Genomic DNA, 22257 nt, shown 5'->3' with positions numbered 1-22257 from the left:
GAAAACTTCCCCAAAACTCCTATTGGCCAGAACTTAGACATTCGCTAGCTGCAAGAGTGGAGAAGGCAATGGCACCCCACTCCAGTACTCTTGCCTGGAAAATCCCATGGACAGGGGAGCCTGGTAGGCTGTAGTCCATGGGGTCGCAAAGAGTCGGACACGACTGAGCGACTTCACTTTGACTTTTCACTTTCATGCATTGGAGAAGGAAATGGCAACCCACTCCAGTATTCTTGCCTAGAGAATCCCAGGGATGGGGGAGCCTGGTGGGCTGCCGTCTATGGGGTCACACAGAGTCAGACACGACTGAAGCAACTTAGCGGCAGCAGCAGCAGCTGCAAGAGTGGCTGGGAAATGTAATCTTTCTTTTGGGGCCATGTTTCTAGCCCCAAATCTTGGGTTATGTTACAGTAGAAGCAGGAGAGAATGTATATCAGGGCATGGCCAACCACTTTTGCCATCAGGGCCTTGCAGTGGGTCTGGCTTTTAAGGGTGAAGTCACAGCAGGATGCTGAGTTCACCTTCCAAAAAGACTGCTTTTCTTCCTTCAGGAATGGACAATCAGACTGTCTTGGCCGTCCAGTCATTGTTGGATGGCCAAGGAGCAGTTCCTGATCCAACAGGCCAGAGTGTCAATGCACCCCCTGCTATCCAGCCACTGGGTGAGTATCTGCTCAGGTTCATCAGCGGGAAGGGTAAGGGGCTTACTGTGAAAAACAGGTGGGGCCGATGCGGGGGTGTGGGAGTGAACTGCCTACTGTGGTCCCCAGGTTGTCCTCTGGTGTCTGAACCCTGTCCCCTTCCTCCCAGCCTGGATCTTCAGGCTCAGACCTTTCTCGCTTAGCTCTGAGGCCACTGGTCCTCAGTCCCTTAGTAAGTGTGGGGATCATGACAGAGAATGACTAGGAGCCCTGACGTTTGTGCCTTTGACCCAAAGTAGTTCCTCAGCCTCCTCTCTATGAGACTAAACATGAGTCTCTCCAATTTACAACTCAGGCTCTTGAGACAAGCAGAGGGCTTTCTTTAGTGCCCTGTGTAAGTCTGTGTGTTCATCTATTCATGCTACAAAGATTTTTGAGTACTTGGGAACCATGCTGGGGACAGAGAGATATGCACCTAGTTGGAATCCTTGCTCCTGAAGTTTGGCTCTGTGACCTTGGGCAAATGAATTAACCTCTCTGTGCCTCAGTTTCCACGTATGTACAATGAGGACGATAGTCCACCTCATAGTAATCTTGTGAGGGTACTTGGGATTTGGTTTTAGCTGTGTTAAATAAGAAATGCGAGTGTCTTGTAATTTGTACATGATTAAAGTTTCCCTGTGGTATGAAGTCCCAGTGACTCAGACCCCTTCTCCTGTATGGCTCTGCCGCTCTCAGCATGGGGTCCAAGATGGCTGCTCCAACCTCCCACTTTCATTTCCACACTCCAGCCAACAGGAAGGGAGGAAAGAAGGAAGTGGAAGTCATACCCCTTCCTTTCAAGAGAAAATTGTATAGACAGAATACTTCTTCTCTTATCCTATTGGTCAGAGTTTAGTCACATAACATGTCTAGCTGTAAAGAAGTCTAGGAGACATGTTCTTTAACTGGATGGCCATATTTCTCACTAAAGTTTATATTGTTTAAGAAGGAAGAGTGAATATTGAAAACTTGGGCACACTACATAGCCTGTGGTGGGCCTTCAGTTATGGGTGGTGGTAACTGTAGCTAATCTTTCATTTAGTTTTACATGCATTCAACAGACATCCACTGAAGGCTTCCTATGTGCCCAGAAAATATTGTAGTTATGGTGACAAATAAGAATATTTCCTTCCTTTACAAAATATGTTGGTGATGGGGAAAATGTGATGAGAGGCTTGCTTAGAGGAAGGAACTGTGAACATTGCTTTAGGAGGGCTTCCTGGAGGAGGTGACATCTAGGCTGAGCCTTGCAGAATGAGTCATTCTGGAAGAGGCAGCTTGGCAGGGGGAGCAGGGGATGCAGAGGTACCCAGGAGTGTGATCATGTAGCCCATTTGGGGACTGGTGAATAAATAAATTCAGGCAGGATAAAGATTCTGACTGTCCCAACCTTGAAGCGAAGCCACCTTACTATTTCCTGATTTCTGATTTTTTTGATACCTGTGTGAACGTGGCTGGATATTCCCAAAGGTACTGATGTGATTTGAAAGCTCATAGGAAGCACAGAGTTGATGTTTGACCCTCAAGCACTGAGTGATGGAATGCCATTAGTGTGCCTTTCTCATGGTCCAGCCACGGGCCTTCCATTTCTCACTGATGCCCTCTCCTTTTTTATTGCTCTTCTCCCGTTATTTCTCTCCTTCTGCTACTCTGCGGGTGTGACCCTTAGATGATGAGGATGTCTTTCTCTGCGGGAAGTGTAAGAAGCAGTTCAACTCGCTTCCAGCATTTATGACCCACAAGAGGGAACAGTGCCAAGGGAGTGCCCTGCCCCTGGCCACAGTCTCACTGGCCACCAACAGCATCTACACACCTTCGGCAGCACCCTCAGCCGTCCAGCAGGCCCCGCCTCCTCCCAATCGCCAGGTATTCATTCGTTCGTTTCGTTCATTCAGCTATTCAAGTCTTTTTTGAGCACCCGCTGTGTGTCATGCTCTGTGTGAGCACCAGGGGTACAGGAGTGGACAAACAGACCAGGTCACTGCTGTCGTGGCTAAAGGTAAGATAGACAGCACCCAAAAGACGTGTTGAGATGGACTTCTCCCAGGACCAGCGCAGAGTGGGGATACCAGGACAGGGCTGGGAGGTTTCGCCTTTTTGTATGTGATGCTCAATGGGATGAGGTCTGAGAAAAGGTGACATTTGTACAGAGACCTTGGGAGGTGAGAAATAGTCACACAGCTCCTTGGGGAAAGAGTATGCTGGGGGCAGATCAGCAAGTGCAAAGGCCCTGAGGCAGGAGTGTGCTGGGTTTATTCCAGGAACAACAAGGAGGTGAGAGTGGCTGAAGCTGAGTGAGTGAGCAGGAGGGTAAGAAGTGATAAGGTCAGAGAGGCAATAGGGAGACCCTGGCAAACCATGTGGCTTTTACTCTGCTTGAGATCAGAGCCATGGGAGGGTTTTGGGCAGGAGAGGGATATGGTCTGATTTATGGAGAAGGAAATGGCAACCCCCTCCAGTATTCTTGCCTGGAGAATCCCATGGACAGAGGAACCTGGCAGACTGCAGTCCATGGGGTCACAGTCAGACACGACTGAGCGACTAACAACAATAGTAACAAATACTTCAGTTAGATCACTGCAGCTGCTGTAGAGACCAGATTTTTTGTTGTTGTTCAGGAAATAACTTTTTATTTTATACTGGAGTCCAGTTGATTAACAACATTGTGTTACTTTCAATACAGCAAAGTGATTCAGTTTTACATATACATTTATCTATTCTTTTTCAAATTCTTTCCCCATTTAGGCTGTTACATAGTACTGAGCAGAGTTCCCTGTGCTATAAGATAGGTCCTTGTTGGTTATCCATTTTAAATATAGCAGTGTGTACGTGTCAATCCCAAACTCCTTAACTGTCCTTTCCCCAACCCTTACCTCAGCAGATTTTGATGAGAGTCAAGAGAAAAGTCCAGAGACCCATTAGGAGACTACTGTATAAATCCAGCAGTGGGTGGTGGTGGGTCACTTGACCAGGATAGTAGCAGTGGAGTGGAGAGAAGGGATGAGACTTTAGAAATATTTTGAAAGTGGAACTGGCCGAGGCAGTGGCTGGATTGGATGTAGGGTGTGAGATTAAGAGGAGGTAAGTGTGCCCAGAGTTGGAGTTGCCATTAACTGAAGTGGGGAGAACACGGAGGAGATTTGGAGTTCAGCTGCTCATGTTGAATTTGAGATGCCCACTGGACCTTTAAGTAGAAGCGATGAAAATGCAGACAGATAGACAAGTCTAGAGGTCAGGTAACCACGCTGGGGGTATCTGGAGAAGCTTCCAGAGTCCTCAGTCAGGAACACAGTTCTAGAGCAAAGACACCGTGGATGGGAGCTCAGAGGGATTAAAGAATCCCCATAAAGGGGGCTGGGCTTGTCCCAGGATGCCAAGTCAAGGGGTTAGATTTCCCTTTGACTTCCTCTTATCTCTTTCTTCCTCTAAAATGAGAAGTCTCCAACTTCTGGGATCTAATGCCTGATGATCTGATTAATAATAATAGAAATAAAGTGCACAGTAAATTTAAGGCTCTTGAGTCACCTGAAACCACCCCCCTACTCCGTACCTAGTCTGTGGAAAAATTGTCTTCCATGAAACTGGTCCCTAGTGCCAGAAAGGTTGGGGACTGCTGCTCTAAAACATTAATGTTCCCCTGTGGTTGTATACACATAATTCCTGCCATCAGGATAAACACACCCACCCCCAGATCCCTAGGACACTGTGCACTGAAACTTTTCAAGTTACCACAGACGTTTCCTAACACAGGAACATAGTCGTTTTTCTCACTTCTTGATTATGAGTGTCGTTTAGTAGAAGATGTTCCTTCTCTCCTGACTCCCTTTTTATTTTCAATAGGAGAGAGGGAAATTCTTCCAGGCCTCGGCAAGGAGAAAACCTCAGCACACAATCAATTGGTTAGGGGCAAACCCAAATCCCTCTGCCTGAGTGAGCTGGATGGACATGGAAATGATTTCCCATTTTTTTGTCTCAGGCTAATGCATGTGACATTGTAAAAATACGTGTCACTGCCTTCCGTGGCAGGGACATGGGGTGCATCCCTAACCTGCCCAGGCTGTCCTTGCTTGGTTGAGGGCAAGGACTTCTGTTGGAATCAGGGGCTCATTTGCTGCTGTCCCCAGGGGTCCTATAGACAGGTGACTTAAGAAGATGCCAGAAAAGGCAACAAGTAAACAAAACACCCTTTGCATTTACAACGGGAAAGTCACTGCATGTTTGACACCCTCTTGTAAGGTCTGCCATGCATCTTTGCTGTTAACCTGAGAGCATATTATTATATTTTCACATCCTTACTGAAGTACCCACAGGAGTTACATAGTAGTATTGTTTGGATTTTTAAAGATGAGAATATATAATGTACATATTATTATAAAATTTAATTTTCCATGCAGTACCTCTTACTTGCCATCTATAGTATTCTATCCATGACTGTATTACATGTTTTTAAATCTAGCCTCCTATTGATGGACATCGAGGTTATTTCCAGTTTTTCACTATTAGAAAAAAGGCTGTGCAGAGTACTCTTTTTTTTGTGGTCTCCTTGTGGACAGGTGTGAATGTTTCTCTAGGCCAGAGGTCAGGAAAGATTGTTGCTGGATCATAGGTTATAGGCATTGCGGGGAGGTATAACTTACTCGTTTGATAGATGAGGAAATGCAGGTTGAGAGAGGTGGTGTGACTTTCCCAGGGTCGTGTGACAGGGCGCAGTAGCAGAGGTGGGGATGTGGGACTCCAGACCCAGACCTTTTCTACCGTGCCATCTGCTTCCTTCCAGAACGTCAGAGATGTTCTTTCCGTCTTTCTCTCACTGTCCAGATCTCCACGTACATCACAGTGCCCCCATCCCCGCTGATCCAGACCCTGGTGCAGGGGAATATCTTGGTAAGCGACGACGTGCTCATGTCCGCCATGTCAGCCTTCACGTCCCTGGACCAGCCCATGCCCCAAGGCCCCCCACCTGTACAGGTAAGGAGGTGGCCAGTTTCTTATAGGATCTTGATTTTTGGTCTGCAAGTTGATTCCTGCAGATTCAGAATCTCTTAGAAAGAAGAGAGCTTGACCCCAGCTCTTCTTCAAGCTAAGGAGGACTGTCTGCTCTCCCTTGGCCAGCCCTCCTGTGGATGGGGAAGCTGATGTGTTCAGCTGGGACCCACAGCATGACTTTGGGGTTTCATAGCCATAGTCCAGTTCTTTTGACTCATACTTTTATTCCTTTTTAAAGAATTACTGTATTTTTTAAAATTTTGTCTGTGTTGGGCCTTCCTTGCTGTGCGCACAGGCTCTTCTCTGGCTTTAGAGACTGGGGGCTACTCTTCAGTCGTGGCGTACAGGCTTCTCACTGCAGTGGCTTCTCTTGCTGCAGAGCACAGGCTCCAGGGTGAGCGGGTTTCAGTAGATGCGGCTCGAGGACTCAGTAGTCAAGGTTCCTGGGCTCTAGAGTGCAGGCTCAACAATTGTGGCACGTGGGTTTAGTTGCTAAGTGGTATGTAAGATCTCCCTGGATAAGGGATCAAACCCATGTCCCCTGCGTTAGCAGGTGAATTCTTTACCACTGAGCCACTAGGGAAGCCCTTCTATTTTTATTCTTTGTGGAAGTGTTCCATGTCCATTAGAAAAACACTAGAAAGTACACAAAAGAAAAGTTTTTTTTTTTAAATTTAATTATTAATATCGAAAGAGACAGGGCAACCGACTGAATTTGCAATTCTTGGTTGGATTCTAGGTAGGGTGTTGGGGTTTGGGGTGAAGGAAGCCTTAAAGGCCTTATTGGGACACTTAGGGAGATTAGAATATGGAGGAATTTGAATATTTTAGATAATAGTATTACATCTGTTCAATTTTCTGTGTGTGTTCATCCAGTTATTACATAGGAGGATGTCCTTGTTCTTAGGAGATGCATCTGAGTAGTTTTAAGGAATCAAGTGTCATATTTTTAGCTTACTTTCAAGGGGCTTAACAAAACGCAGGTATATATGTGTGTATATGTACACACACACGTGCACTGCAGATGCGGCAAGATGGTAACAACTGGTGAATTAAATGATGTAGAAAGAGCATTCATTGTATTTTGTTTGCAACCTTTTTGTAGGTTTGAAATTCTACAGAATAAAAATTGGAAAGTCAAACAAGCACTCTTACTCCTTCCACCGAGAGAAAACACTACCAAAATTTTGGTGTCTGGATTTCCTGGTCTTCGAATGCAAATAGAGATAGAAATAGCTTTTTATATAAATATGTTTAAAACATACACATCTATATAAATGGATCTTTTACGAACTGTTCTGGAACTTGCTTTCCTTACTTTGTGCACTCAGTCGTATCTGACTCTTTGTGATCCCATGGACTGTAGCCCTCCAGGCACCTCTGTCCCTGGAATTTTTCCAGGCAAGAATATGGAGCCGGTTGCCATTTTCTACTCCAGGGGGTCTTCCTGACCCAGTGATTGAACCTGAGTCTCTTCTGTGTCTTGCATTAGCAGGCAGATTCTTTACCACTGCACCACCTGGGAAGCCCTTTCTCACTTTGCCTTTTGTTTAACATCGTTTTCTATCTATGCCTACAACCCTACATCAGTATTTACTGAAGTGTTCCTCGGAACAGTGGCTCCTTGGGATTTTCCAGTAGAAAAAGGATCTTTGGTCCAAGCAGCCTGAGGTGGAAGCATTGTACTTCTTCCCTTGCTCTGTCCCTGGGTTTTTCCTTCAGTAAATACTTCAGAAATACTTTTGATTTTGTCAACCCAGATTTTTCCCCTGACATATTTGACCATGGAGCCCAAGGAACAGCAATTAAGAGAAGCACCCTTTATTGAATACTGATCAGCACCATTACTGTAACAGCCACAAAGGATTCTGTTCCATTCCAGGTGGATGGACCATCCTCTGTTTAGCCAAACTTCCAGTGGGAGGACATGTAGTCGTTGCCAGTTTTTGCTATTATAAAAATGACAAGTAACATCTGTGTGTGGTTATCTTTGCCTACCTGGTTGATTTTTTTTGTAGAATCAATTGCTAGAAGTCAGTGGCTGTGTTTCAAGGATCCATAGCCACCTACACATTTCGTGACTCTCTAGAAAGACTCCCAGGACTCAGGATGCGTGTGCTCTTGGCTGGTTTAAAGTAGAAGGATACACAGCAAGACCAGCAAGGAAGAAAGACCCAGCAACTGGAGTCTGCAGGAAATCAGCGTTCTTCCAAGTCTCCAGCTTTCTTTGCCTCAGGAAAGTGGGGAGAGGCTGCTCAGGGGGGCACACGGCATCCTCCAGCAATCAAGAGTGCCCAGAGTTTCTGCCAGGAAAGAACACCTTTGACTCTAAGGCCAGGGCTTTTGTTGAGAACGTCATGTAGGCTTCCAGCCACACAGCACAATTCCAGATACCTAGGTGGGAAGGAGTTGTTCACCATAAATCACATGGTTGTACAAACTGTCTAGGTAGTTGGTATGCTAGGGCCAGTGCCCCAGGTGGGCAAAATAGCCTCATCACCATAGGGAACCTGCAGGACTTCCCTACAGTCCAGTGATTAAGACTCCAAGCTTCCAAGGCAGGGGGCATGGGTTTAATCCCTCGTCCACATGATGCACAGTGCAGCCAAAACAAACAGAAAACCGGGGAACATTCTTCAAGGCAGGTTCTCAGATGCCAGTTCAGAGCCAGTCCTACAAGCAAGCCCTTCTAAAGACAGCAACATTAGGCCCGCTCTGTGAGCTCATTTCTGCACAAGCTGGGCCATTTCTGCTGACTTTCATAGAGAAAAAGGGCAGCAATACCAGACTGATGGCTCCTTGGAATTCTCCCATGATTTGGTTTCCATGCCTGCTCTCTGCCTTTTCCTCTCTCCTTCCCACATGGCTGGCTAAGGCAAGTGTCCTTCCCTGCTGATAAATCAGACAGCTGGTCTCAAGAGGCTATGACAATTTAATTTTCTCTTGTGATTTCAGAGTAACCTGAATATGCATCCTGCACCAAACTACCTGGCCCAGCCTCCACCTCCTCCTCCGCCCCCTCCGCCGCTGCCCCCCCCCCCCCCCCCCCCACCCCCCCCCCCCCCCCCCCAGAGCCTGGGCCCCCCTGGGCGTCCCAACCCTGGCGGGAATGGCGTGGTGGAGGTGTACAGCGCCACGGCACCCCTCACTGGGAGTGGAACGGTAGAGATCCAAGCACTGGGAATGCAGCCCTACCCACCCTTGGAGGTGAGCAGAAGCTGGGGCTTGGGGTGAAGGGGGAAAAGCTGGTCATAGTCGTCACAGGTAACCTGAGCCTTTTCTGATGCCAGACATACTGTGGGGGCAAAACCAGCTCAAACTATCATATATGTAAAAGTAAAATGCACCCCATGAGAAGGTGGAATGAAGCAGGGATTGTAGCAGAAATACAAGCTGCCCTCAGAGAGTACTCAGAACAGTCAAGAAAATGCTTGCCTTTGGGGAAAGGATTCCAAAATTATATATGTGAGTGTCTCATATGTTGTAACAAGCTAAGTGTATCAGTTAGCTGTGACTGTGTAAGAAATACAGTATTTGGGGAAAGATGTTTATTGTTCTCACGTCTATGGTGGTCAGCTTGTCAACTGCTGATCTTGGCCGGGTGCTCCCCCCTCTCTGGAGGTTGGCTGACTGGCTGCTGCTCTAGAGTGGCCTAGGGTGGAATAATCAGGTGGGGTGACCCAGCTCTCCTCCACACATCTTTCCTTCTCAAGCAGACTCCCCAGGCATGGTCTCACCGCAGTGGTGGATGTGCAGTAATGCAAGCAGAAATGCTCAAGACTTCTTGAGGCTTAGGCTTGTAAGCGACACAGGGTCACTTCTCCTGGTGAAAGCAGGTCACAAGGCCAGCTTAGGTTGAAGGAGTACAGAAATAGATGCCACCTTTCGATGGGAAAAACTGCAGGTTACGCTGGGAAGGGCCTGGGTACCAGAAGAAGTAAAGAATCGAAGCCATTCAGTCAGTGTACAGGCATACCCTGCTTCATTGCACTTTGCCGATACTGTGTCCCCAGCCATGTAATGTTATACCCTGCAGGGGGATTTTCCCTACCCTGGAGAATAAAGCAAGGACTTGGCTGAATTTTTAAAAAATTAATACATGTGTATGTATGTCTGAGTCCCTTTGCTGTTCACCTGAAACTCTCACAGCTTTGTTTGTTGATCAGCTAATACCCAAATGCAAAATTAAAAGTTAAGAATCTAATTGAGTCACCAATTGATCAGTAAAAATGACTTGTAAATTTTGTATTTAAATAAATATTATTTAAAATTTAAAAAATAATTTAGCTAGTGAGATGCTGAGAGGATGATGGTGGCCTCATAGACAGAGGGGCCAGCATAGGAATAGCTGCTGTTATTTATTTTTCAGGTAGACAAAGAGTGCTCTCTGAAAACAGAGCCTGAATCGTCTTTGATTTTGCCTCCTTGGCACCTAGCAGAGACCTTGCCTGTGGGACACTCACAGTTGGTATCTGAAATAGGGTGCTTTGACCTGTTTCAGAGAAGAGACTCTAGAATGGGAACTCCCCTTGTAGAGCTGTGAGGATAATGAGAACTAACCCAGTGGCAGCCATATCATTGCTCAGGAATGACCTGGATGATGGGTGAATTCATTCACTGTGACAAATATTGAGTGCTGTGTTGGTCAGGACAATTGAAACCACTCTAGGTATTTCTAACAGAGGGATTTAATACAGGAAGTTAAATCTGTAGGGCTGATGGAAGGGCTGGAGGAGTTAAAGTCAGGGTTGCCAAGAACCACTTGTTTTCAGGGTCACTGTTGTGGCTTGGCCCTTGTAACCAGGACACTGTACTTGGTGAGAAAACTGTAGGATTCTGTTGCTGAGGTTTCAGCTGCCCTGCCATCCTTGGGGCTGGTAATCAGGAGGGGAATGTAGGGTTCAGTTTGCCACTCCAAAACACATGACTGCTAACCTGCCTGTCTCCCAGAATGGCTGCCAAGGAGAACAGTTTCTACCTCCCTTCCGCCTTCAAATCTCATGTAGATGCTTCTCATGGGCAGAACTTAATTTGTGTTCAGAACTGTGCTGGCAGGGGTACTTGAGAATGTGGGTTCAAGCTTGCCACCTCTGGATTTCAGGGGAGAGCATGGGCGGGTGTAGGAAGGTGCCAAGGGCCGACAGGCAAGACCTGGCAGAAGTACCTAGTGGTATTAGATGCCTGAGACCTCCACAATTGAATTCATTCATTCAGCAAATGTTTATTGAGTACCCACTCTGTGCCAGGCATTGCTCTAGGCCTGGGAATAGAGGAAGAAACAAAAGCAGAGCAGAAGTCCCTGCCTGCATGAAACTAGGCAGATAACAGGGTAAGTAAGTAAAATGCATAATTTATTAGATAATGATGCATCTAAGGAGGAAAATGAAACAGAGGAGAGGAAGTGGAATTTTGGTTAGGGCAGCCCAGGAAGACCAATGAATGATAGGTAGGTGAAGGAATAAATGAATTCTTTACAATACCCCAGTGTCATGATGTGAGCTTAGTGGTCACTGAGTTTGGGTGGCTCAAAATTCCTTTGGTAATTTCTTGTGGCTTCAGTGTCAATTCCTAGTCAAGGGATGCCTGCTGGTGTGGCATCAGGCAGAGTTGGTTAAGAAGTGGAGTTGCTGGTGAGGGCATAGACCCTTCTGACTTCCTAGTTCTCCTGTGCAAGAAGTCTACTACGAACAGCAATAATAATGGCCATCACAACAGCTGATGTTGATTGGGTACTTACTACTTGCTAGGCCCTCTTCTAAGCTCTATCCTCATACAGGGTTGCTATAATTGGCCCCATTTTACAGATGCAGAAACTGAAACAGAAGTTAAAAGATTTGCCCAAGGTCACTTAAATGATAAGCGGCAGAATCAGGATTTGAACCCAAGCAGCCTGGTTCCAAAGCTGCTTCTAGCCTGCTGGATTCATGGAATTCTGTTCAAAGGGGTCTTGGGAGTGACTGGGGGGACTGAGTGAGGGGGAGGAGTTAGGGTGGCGATGTAGCTGTGGGTGGCTGAGATCAGCCAGAGCCACAGTGAAGGTCTCACCACCTGGGGCAGCTCTTCCCCTCCCTTCCCAGGGCACTCTTCCTGACTCTGCTGTCCTTGTAGGTGCCAAACCAGTGTGTGGAGGCTCCAGTATACCCCACACCCCAGGTGTACAGTCCCGGCAAACAGGGGTTCAAACCAAAAGGACCAAACCCTGCTGCCCCTATGACCAGCGCCACCGGGGGCACAGTGGCCACCTTTGACTCCCCACCATCACTGAAGACCCGACGGACCAAAGGTTCCAGTGGACTCCCAGAAGGTGGGCACACAGCCTGTCATGGCATCTCTCCTCAGCATGGATGTACCTGTCCACAGGCTGCGTGGTTCCAGTCTTCCCTTTTGTGATAGCTAGGATTAAGTTTGGTTGCCTGTAGTGGAAAATCCAAAATAGGAGTGACTCCAAAATGGTAGAATTTTGTTGTTCTGTGCAAAACAAGTCCAGAGACAGGCAATCTGGAGTTTGTATGCCTATATAATCACCAGACACCCACATTTCTTCTATCTTTCTGCTCCATCATTCCTAGAACATGACTTTTGTTCTTTGGTGCCTCATTGTGTAAGATGGCTGCTGAAGCTCCAGTCATCAAATTTCATATTCCAAGCATCTGGAAGAAGGATAAAAGAAGCATCTCCCAGCTCCCAGAAGTTCTAAGCATGATGCTTTTGCTTACATTTCATTGGTTACTAAGTCACATGACCATATCTATCTCCAAAGGAAGTTGGGAAATGTCTCTCTTAGCCAGGAACATTGATGCTCCCATTATGTAGGGGATTTGTGAAGAAAGAAAAAGGGAAGAGTGGGTATTAGGCAGGCAAGCAGCAAAGTCTGCCACCCTGTTAGAGATGCTAGGTATATGGTTGGGGACGATGTCAGAAAGTAGTGGTAGTAGAGAAAGGCAGAAGAACTGAGAGTTTTCAGGGGCTTCCAGCCCTTTCTTTCCTTTCACACATGTGTTGAGCATCTGTGTGCCAGGCTTGGTGTCAGAACTGGAAATCTAGCATCTTGGATCATGATTTCCTTACCCTTAGTTACTCACAGTTTAATGGGAGAGACAGACAGGGAATAAATAAATATTTATGGGTCACTCTAGAAAGCAGATTAACAGAGTGCTGTGATTGAGAATACTGGGTAGAGACTGGAAAATGCTGCTGCCTATCTGTCTGGGGGTGAGAAGGAAAGAGTCTCGTGACTGTCTGAGGGACAAGCATTTTAGGCGAGGTGGAACAGCAGGTGCAAAGGCCCTGAGGTGGGACCATGTTTGAGGTCTTTCCAGGTTAGCCAGGAGTTCACTTCAACTAGATCGTAAGAATAATAGGATTGGTAGGAAGTAGAGGATGCAGAACCCCATAGGCCATGGCAGAGGGTGGATTTTATCCTCCGGCAGAAGGGAGTCTTTGAGGGGTTTGCCCTACTTTCCCAGCCAGAGCATGTCTGGGAATTTCTTCTCCCAGGCCCTATGAGAGACTTACCTGTGCTTCTTCCCCACCCCGTCCAAGATGTAGACCTCCTAGGATCTGGGCTGTCTGGCCCTGGGTCTAGGGGTAGAGTGGCTGGAAGCTGCCCTTGCTGCCTACAGTTGTGTTGCCAGCCTCACCATCCCTTTCTTTGTCTTTTTCTGTGTGTGTGTCTTTTTTAATTTTTCATCAGCTGCAGGGAAGCCAAAGGCTCAGAAACTCAAGTGCTCATATTGTGACAAGTCATTCACCAAAAACTTTGACCTGCAGCAGCACATCCGAAGGTAACCGGACGTGTTGGGGCAGGTGGCCCCTGGGCAGCCCTGGCGGGGAGGTGGGATGGGGAATCCACAGCGGAAGCAGGGCTCCTTTCCCCGCCCCCTTCGCCTGGTGGTGACCAAGGCCCCCACTGGTCTGTCATGGTTCTCAGGCCTTCCATCCAGCTCAGGGTGATTTTGCCCTTTTCTTCCTCAGTGGGAAGGATCTGTGGAGCCTGCCTGCCATGATGAGGAAGGTCCAAGGTGGGAATGGAGGAGCCGGAATTGACTTGAATGGCTAGGGGGAGGGCTTTGTCGGTGGGAGGCGTGCCTCAGCCCTCACTTCTGTAGAAAGGCCTGACCTCGGGGTTAGCGATGCTCTATGAACAGGCCTCTGCAAGTTTTCTGCTCGCTCAGTACTAACCATGACACCCCTTGTCCCAAGAACATGCAAGGAGCCCCTCTAAACCTCAGGTTTTCCATTGTGAAGTGGAGGGGTGGTCTCGTTCGATGTTTCTCATAGAGTGGAACACTGGGACATAAGATGATTTTAGGTGGTTTGTGGATATGGGTATTGAAAATTTCTGAAAGATATAGTGAGAAAATTTTTTTCAATTTCTTTTGAGTCAGAGGAGAAAGCCTCAGTTAGGTGTGGTCTGTCTGTAACACCTCGTACAGTTTTGCTCATCTTTTATCACAGAGAGAGAAGGAAGGGAGGGAGAGAGAGTGCCCAAGATTCCAGCCTGGCAGGCAATAGCTTCTCTGTGGACCAGGGTCTGCCAGCCTATTGAGATGTCTTAGATCACATCATTCCTTCTGTGGGGGCTGCCCTGTGCCTAGAAGAATGTTCAGCAGTATCCCTGACCTCTAACCACGAGATGCCAACAGCCCCTCCTCACTCCTCAGCTGTGACATCCCAAAATGTCTCCAAACATTTCCAGATGTCCTAGGAGGGAAAATCGATCGCAGTTGAAAACCACTGGTCTACAACCAGTGCTTGTCAGTAGAACTTTCTGCAAAGATGGAGAGACCCCAGTAGGCTCTGTCTGCAGGGCAGTGGACATAATGGCTGTTGAGGACTTGAAATGTGACTGGTATGACTGAGAAACTGAATTTTGGTAACTTTATTTACTTATTTTTGGCCATGCTGGGTTTTTGTTGCTGCGCAGGCGCCCTGGCCTCTCCTTGCAGTGATTCCTCTTGTTGCCGAGCATGGGCTCTCTGGGGCACTCGGGCTTCCGTCGCTGCAGCTCCCGAGCTCTAGAGCACGGGCTCAATAGCTGTGGCACCCGGGCTTAGTTGTTCCGCAGCATGTGGGATCCTCCTAGATCGGGGATCAAACCCGTGTCTCTTGCACTGGCAGGCAGTTCTTTACTACCGAGCCGCCAGGGAAGCCTGAGAAACTGAGTTTTTAACTTGATTTTATTTTAATGAATTTAAATTAAATAGTCCCCTATGGCTTATGTCTGCCATAAGGATGATGTGTCTATAGATCTTAATAAGATTGTTTTATGAATAAGTGCATTTTTTGTTACTTGTGTTTATGACAGGCGGTTTTGCATATATAATAACAACAGGAAGCTTCATTTTTAGTTATTTTCAGTTCTTAAAAAGTGCATTGATTTGAAGAAAAGTTTTAAATAGTTGTACAAGTGCTGTGCTGTGACGGCTAGGACATTTTCTCCTACAAATAACAGAAAATTCTCCACTTAAACAATTGTTGTTGTTCAGTCTCTCAGATGTGTCCAACTCTTTGCAACCCCATGGACTGCAGCACGCCAGGTTTCCCTGTCCTTCACCATCTCCCAGAGTTTGCTCAAACTCATGTCCACTGAGTCAATGATGCCATCCAACCATCTCATCTTCTATCATCCCCTTCTCCTCCTGCCTTTAGTCTTTCCCAGCATCAGAGTCTTTTCGCATCAGGTGGCCAAAGTACTGGAGATTCAGCTTCAGCATCAGTCCTTCCAATGAATATTCAGAGTTGATTTCCTTTAGGATTGACTGGTTTGGTCTCCTTGCTGTCCAAGGGACTCTCAAGAATCTTCTGTAGCACCACAGTTCGAAAGCACCAATTCTTTGAAACTGTTTTATCTCACAGCTTGAGATGGCCACAGAGAAGGTCCGCTCCAGGGCTGGTTGATTCAGCCACTCAGTCTTGTCACTAGGAGCCCGGGGTGTGTCTGTGCTTGCCTGCCTCAGTAAGAGGGCTCATCCTCACAGTCTCAGGATGGTGGCCCACAGCCTCCAGATACTCTGCCCAGGGCTTCCTGGTGGTTCTGAGCTCCTGGACTGAGGTCACAGTACCTACACATGGGTGCTGACAAGCCTTGTTTTCCGCAGCCACACTGGTGAGAAGCCCTTCCAGTGCATTGCATGTGGCCGCGCCTTTGCCCAGAAGTCTAACGTCAAAAAACACATGCAAACCCACAAGGTGTGGCCTCCAGGACGCAGCGGTGGCACCGTCTCTCGTAACTCTGTGACGGTACAGGTCATGGCTCTGAACCCCAGCAGACAGGAGAATGAGGATAACACAGGTGGGTAGAAGTGACCATTGTACTGGGCAGCGTCTGGCTGGAGCATCCCTGTGCAGCCCTGGGGGTGAGCAGAGCCAGCCACAGACAGCTCACGGAGGGGGTGTTCTATGCAAGCAACAGATGCCCCCTTTTCTCTGGCCTGCCAGTAGGAACTTGCCCTACTGTGTTGAGCCATTCTGTGCGTGCCTTCTGAATTCTTGTGAGCTCTAGAGAAGAACCCATTTCTTTCAAAACTCTTGTAATGCCTAGCACCTAGGGTTCAACCATTGAGCAAACATTTATGGAGGCTTACTGTATGCCAGGGGTCTTTCCAGGTGGCTCAATGGTAAAGAATCTGCCTGCCAAGCAGGGGACTCAGGTTCGATCCCTGAGTTGGGAAGATCCCCTGGAGAAGGAAATGGCAACCCACTCCAGTATTCTTGCCTGAGAAATCCCATGAACAGAGGAGCCTGGTGGGCTATAGTCTGTGGGATCACAAAGAGTTGGATGCGTCTTAGCGACTAAACCAGCACCACCACTGTGTGCCAGGCCCCTGGGCCTACAAACTTGAGATCAGAGGCCCCTGTCCTCAGGGAGAGTGAGGGAGGAACAGCTAAACACATGCTTGTACAAGGAGCTGGGCGGCATCATGAGTTCAGCTGGGGATGGCAGTCAGGGTCATTAACAACCGCAGAGCAGTCTAGAGTGTCTGAGGGGAAGGCCTGCAAGGGGAGACTTGAGGCAGTGGCTCTTCATCCATCAGAATGTAAGTGTTCAGTAGTTCGGCCCCTGGAATGGCTGTGTCCCTGCACACCAGCTGAGCGTGAATGCAGGGCCTCGGTACCACGTCCCACACTGAGCCCATGGTTGGTGGCAGGTGAATGCAGCAGAGCACAGGGGCGGGGTCCTAGGAGTCCTTCCTGGGTGGCGTGGCCCTCTGCCCTGACCCTTCCTCTGCCTTTCTCAGTGACTTTCCGCCCTGGCTTTCTCCACAGGGTTGGGCCAGACCCTGTCGAGCACCCCACAGCCCCAGGCCTTGCCCACAGCCGGCGAGGGGGAGGGGGATAAGCTGGAGGCCAAGCAGGTGGTCCTCATCGATAGCTCCTACCTGTGCCAGTTCTGCCCCAGCAAGTTCAGTACCTACTTCCAGCTCAAGTCCCACATGACCCAGCACAAGAATGAGCAGGTAGGTGAGGGGGGAGGAGCAGGGGAGGGGCACAGCCACCCGAGTCATGAGCCTTGGCTGATGCTGGGGTCTTGAACACAGCCTAGAAAGGGACAGGAGTGGGCCTCGGTTGCTCTGAGCTGCCAAGTGACCGTGATGGGCTAAGCTTCCCCCTCCATCCTCCCTGGGTGGTGCCAGCTTTTTGGGCCATTACAGTGCTTGCCTGAGGGATGAAGTCCACCTCTCAAGGGTCATATAAGGAAGGAATCAGACACAGGAAGAATTCTTACCACTTTGAGAAGATCTAGTGTGTAAAAACCCGCCTATGGGGACTTGAGACTATAGCCTTTTTTTTTTTTTTCAATTGAAGTGTGATTTACATGCCATAAAATTCACCCGTTTTAAAGTGTACACTTCAGTAGTTTTTAATCTGTTCATAATGTTATACAGCCATCACCTCTGTATTTCTAGAACTTTTTTTTTTTTTTGCAGAACTTTTTATCACCCCAGAAACTTTATACACATTAGTGTTCACTCGCCCCTACTCCCAGACTCAGGCAAGCACTAACCCATCTTCTGTCTCTATTGATTTGCCTATTCTGGACATTTAATATTGGAATCATCTAGTATGTGGCCTTTTGAGATAATATTTGCATTCATGTTGTAACATGTATCAGTACTTTATTCCTTTTTATTTTTGGATAATATTTCATTGTATGAATATAGCACATTTTATGGAGAAGGCAATGGCACCCCACTCCAGTACTCTTGCCTGGAAAATCCCATGGACGGAGGAGCCTGGTAGGCTGCAGTCCGTGGGGTCACTAAGGGTTGGACACAACTGAGCAACTTCACTTCACTTTTCACTTTCATGCATTGGCGAAGGAAATGGCAACCCACTCCAGTGTTCTTGCCTGGAGAATCCCAGGGAGAGGGGAGCCTGGTGGGCTGCCGTCTAGGGGGTCGCACAGAGTCAGACGTGACTGAAGCAACTTAGCAGCAGCAGCACATTTTGAATATCCTTTTATCAGTTGATAGACATTTAGGTTCTTTCTACTTTTTAGCTATTATGAATAATACTTTAGTGATCATTGTGTACAAGTTTTTGTATGAACATGTGTTTTCAGTTCTCTTGGGTATAAACCTAAGAGTGGAATTACTAGGTTATATGGTAACTCTATTCCAGTGTTTATTTTTTTTTAAGTAATTTTTGTTAGTTATTTTTCCTCCCTATTAAAGTATCATATACCCAATATAGAATTGGGAAATTCAGAAAAGTCTGAAAAATATATAGATTCACATTTACTATTTATTATATGCTAAGTACCCTGCTAGAGGGCTTCCCTGGTAGCTCAACAGTACAGAATCTGCCTGCAATGCAGGAGATGCTGGTTGGATTCCTGGGTCAGGAAGATCCCTGGAAAAGGAAATGGCAACCCACTGTGGTCTTCTTGCCTGGGAAATCCCATGGACAGAGGGGCCTGGTGGGCTACAGTCTATGGGGTGGCAGAGTCAGACGCAACTTAGGACTGAGTAACAACCCTACTGAGGTTCCTCACATTCAGTACTTTACTTACTTCTCATAGCAACCTTAGAGATAGGCATTTTCAGTGTATCCAGATGAAGAAACCGAGGCTCGATCCATCCAGAGTCACACTGCCAGTAAGTAACTGAGGCAGGATTCAAAGCCAGTTCGTTTGACTCCAAACCCCTTGTCATAACCAGCTTACAGTATGTCCTCCCAGGAATCCAGCACTCAATGCAGTACGTTTTGTAGATTTCCTTTCCTTCCTTCTTTTTTTTGACTATGCCACATGGCTTGTGTGTTGTTAATTCTCTGACCAGGGATCAAACTCGTGCCCCTTGCAGTGGAAGCATAGAGTCCTGTCACTGAACCACCAGGAAGTCCCAATGGCGGCATTCTTTAAATCCCCTATTATTGGACATTTAGGTTATTTCCTGAGTTTTGCTATTATAAACAAAACCATGATGAATATTGTTGTAATCAAATCTTTGTCCACATCTCTTGACTTTTTCCTTATTATAGATTCTTAGCAGAGAGATTGATGGAGTTAAGTTAGACTATCCTTGGGGGGAAAAAATCACCAAAAACTTTTATTCAAACTGGCTTAAACAATTAGGAAGTTTGTTATCTCACATAATAAGAAAACCCAAGATGGGGCAACTCAGGCCTGAGACAGTCAGTTGACTCAACCCTGCATCAAGGGACCTATGTCTTTCTAACTCTTGTCTCCACAGGGCATGGCCCTGTCCTCTGCTGGTGGTTCACCTGTGGTCCTGTGATGGTGGCCACTTTTTCTAGGCAGAAGACCAGACACAGTATTATCCATGAACATAAAGGGGTTATATTAATAATATCTTCTATATCTTCTTTAAGAGCAAGGAAACCTTGCCCAGAAGCCTTCTGTAGCCTTCTCATTGGTCAGAGCCCATGCACCTGCTCTATCATTTACAAATGCATTGTTAGGCTGTAAATAATAGATAACTGGCTTGCTGGTTAGGATTTTTTTCTCTCTCACATCATAAGAGGTCCATAAGTAGGTAGTATTGGGCTTATCTAGTAGGATTCTCCTGGCTTTCTGCTCTGCTATCTTTAGCATGTGGCTTTCATCCTCAAGGTTGCAGAATGGCTGTCACACCTTCAGTCATCACATCTGTATTCCAATTAGGATAAATGCAAAAAACAGAGGGAACTTCTCCTAGGAAGCTTTTGCCTTTGTGTCCAGGAAGTGATGCCCTCCCCAAAGATTACTGCCTACATACCATTGGCAAGAAATGGTCACATGACTGACACTTGATATAAGGGAGCCAGGAGATCAAGTGTTTTAACTGGGCATCTTGCCACTCTGAGCAAATCAGTGTTCACTTTGTTAGGAAGAAGCAGCCTTCTTCCTAACCCAAGGATCAAACCCGCATCTCTTACATCTCCTGCTTTGGCAGATGGGTTCTTTACCACTAGTACCACCTGGGAAGCCCCATAAGGAGTGTGTACTACTTATTAATGTATACCTTTTAAAACGTTAAAAGCATATCTTTCATATAAATAACTTAGTGAACTTGAATCAGGATTTTGCTTAATCCATTAATGGGGTAACTGGAAAAATGACAAAGCCGGTCAAAAGATGGCACGGAACACTAATACCTATATCTCTGTGTAACTGTGTCAGTAAAAAAAAGGAATCCTGAAATAAGATTACTAAGTTAGATACAAATCTGGTTTATGTCCTTCAGGGCAATAAAACCTCTGGAGTTTAAAAAAAAAAAACCCTCTGGAGTTATCTTTTCTACATGACAAAAATAATTTACATTGGATCAGTTTTCTACAAGTTAACATCTAACTTTAGAGAGTCTAGGTTCTGATCAGTAATAAACAGTCAAAACAAGTGACATCACCCAGAGAGTGAGATGACCCTTAGCAGCTTAACTGTCTTCACCTAACTGCTTGCCAGACAGCACTTCTCCAAGTGGGGTCCCCAGCCCAGTAGCTTCAGCATCACCTGGGTGCTTGGCAGGAATGCACGTGTTCAGGCCACCCAGACCTGCTGCGTCAGATTCCCTGGAAGTGGCCAGTCTGCTACTGTGATGCAGGCTCGAGTTGGAGAGCCACCATTCTCGCATAACATTGAAAGGATGGGATGCCATCTTTTCACATCTTTTCAAGATGTTATCATTCCAAGTTTTGGATAATTTTTAAAAAATATACCCAGTACATACAGTACAAGAGGGTTCCCTTTTCTCCACACCTTTTCCAGAATTTATTGTTTGTATGTTTTTTTGGTGATAGCCATTCTGACCAGTGTGAAGTGGTACTTCATTGTGGTTTTAATTTGTGTTTCTTGGAATCTAGAAAAATGGTGCAGATGAACTTATTTGCAGGGTGGAATATAGACACAAACGTAGAGAACAGGCTTGTAGACACAACAGGGGAAGAGGAGGGTAGGACAGATCGAGAGGGCAGCACTGACATGTAGACGCTGCCGTGTGTGAAATAGCCAGCTGGTGGGAAGTTGCTGTGTAGCTCAGGGAGCTCAGCTCGGTGCTCTGTGATGACTTAGGATATGGCATGGGGGTGGGGCGGGAGGGAGGCTTCAGAGGGAGGGAACACATGGATATATACATGTTGACTTAAAAAGAAATGCACAATGTGAGAGTTAAGTTTTATTAGGGGCAAAATGAGGGCAGTCTGGGAGGCAGCACCTCACCTAGCTTTGAGAAACTGCTCCAAAGAGGCAGGGTGGGAAAGGTCAGTGTATATGAGATTTTGGTGAAGAGAGAGTACATGCAGTCAAGCACATATTTTTTCCAGAAGGTTTCCGCTAGGTTTGTGAAGCTTTTGCTAGTCAGGAGGAACAGTCATCACCATGAAGGATTTTAGTGCTTTTTTAGATTATAGGGAAATACAAGAATTAGGCTCATAAAATCAGCTCCTAAAAATACCTGAAGACCTGTCGTACTAGGTTTTCCTTGAGCACAGAGTGCCTCATTTCTGCTTTCCACCCTGAACTCCTTTCAGGGGGTGGGTCAGCTGTAGCAGCACGTGATTTAATCCTTGTAGAGGTAGATGGCAAGTGCCCATGGCAAGTGGCAATTTATGGTTGACATACATATAGCCAATTCACATTGTTGTACAGCAGAAATGAACACAGCATTGTAGCAATTATGCTCCAGTTAAACAATAAATAAATTAAAAAAATAATATGTATGGCAGAAGCCAACACAATAGTGTAATTATCCTTCAATTAAAAATAAATGAATGAAGAAAAAATAATAATAAATCCAGGGCTCCTGCAGCAGGGGAGCAGGGGAACAGCAGTTGGGTCTTCAGTGAGCAGTGTTGGAGGTGGACGCCACAGGGCAGGGGACCACAGTGGAGGCGGCTCTCCAGCCTGCCCTCCCCTGCCCTACCTCTTCCCCCAAGGTGTACAAATGTGTGGTCAAGAGCTGTGCGCAGACCTTCCCGAAGCTGGACACATTCCTGGAGCACATCAAGAGCCACCAGGAGGAGCTGAGCTACCGCTGCCACCTCTGTGGCAAGGACTTCCCCTCGCTGTATGACCTGGGCGTGCATCAGTACTCACACAGCCTCCTGCCACAGCACAGCCCCAAGAAGGACAGTGCTGTCTACAAGT

General features: G+C 46.8%; 1 protein-coding gene across 4 annotated transcripts in view; it reads left to right on the top strand.

The window, feature by feature from the left end:
- The window catches only part of ZNF341 (zinc finger protein 341), a 40762-nt gene that overhangs the window by 5911 nt on the left and 12594 nt on the right, over nt 1–22257 (top strand). For 2 of the 4 annotated variants that reach the window (XM_040247515.1, XM_040247516.1), the window contains exons 2-10: nt 552–662; nt 2353–2549; nt 5502–5651; nt 8625–8876; nt 11778–11973; nt 13363–13453; nt 15770–15963; nt 16938–17128; nt 22047–22255. In XM_040247515.1, the coding sequence (XP_040103449.1) occupies nt 552–662; nt 2353–2549; nt 5502–5651; nt 8625–8876; nt 11778–11973; nt 13363–13453; nt 15770–15963; nt 16938–17128; nt 22047–22255 (1591 nt within the window). Of the gene's footprint in view, nt 1–551; nt 663–2352; nt 2550–5501; nt 5652–8624; nt 8877–11777; nt 12016–13362; nt 13454–15769; nt 15964–16937; nt 17129–22046; nt 22256–22257 lie in introns of all 4 variants that reach the window. The other 2 variants (XM_040247514.1, XM_040247517.1) reach the window with 2 other exon arrangements.

Source organism: Oryx dammah, unplaced genomic scaffold, assembly GCF_014754425.2.
Source record: "Oryx dammah isolate SB20612 unplaced genomic scaffold, SCBI_Odam_1.1 HiC_scaffold_10, whole genome shotgun sequence".
Classification (NCBI taxonomy): Eukaryota; Metazoa; Chordata; class Mammalia; order Artiodactyla; family Bovidae; genus Oryx; species Oryx dammah.
The sequence above is the reverse complement of the archived record's forward strand: the minus strand, read 5'-3'. Positions and strand labels throughout refer to the sequence as shown.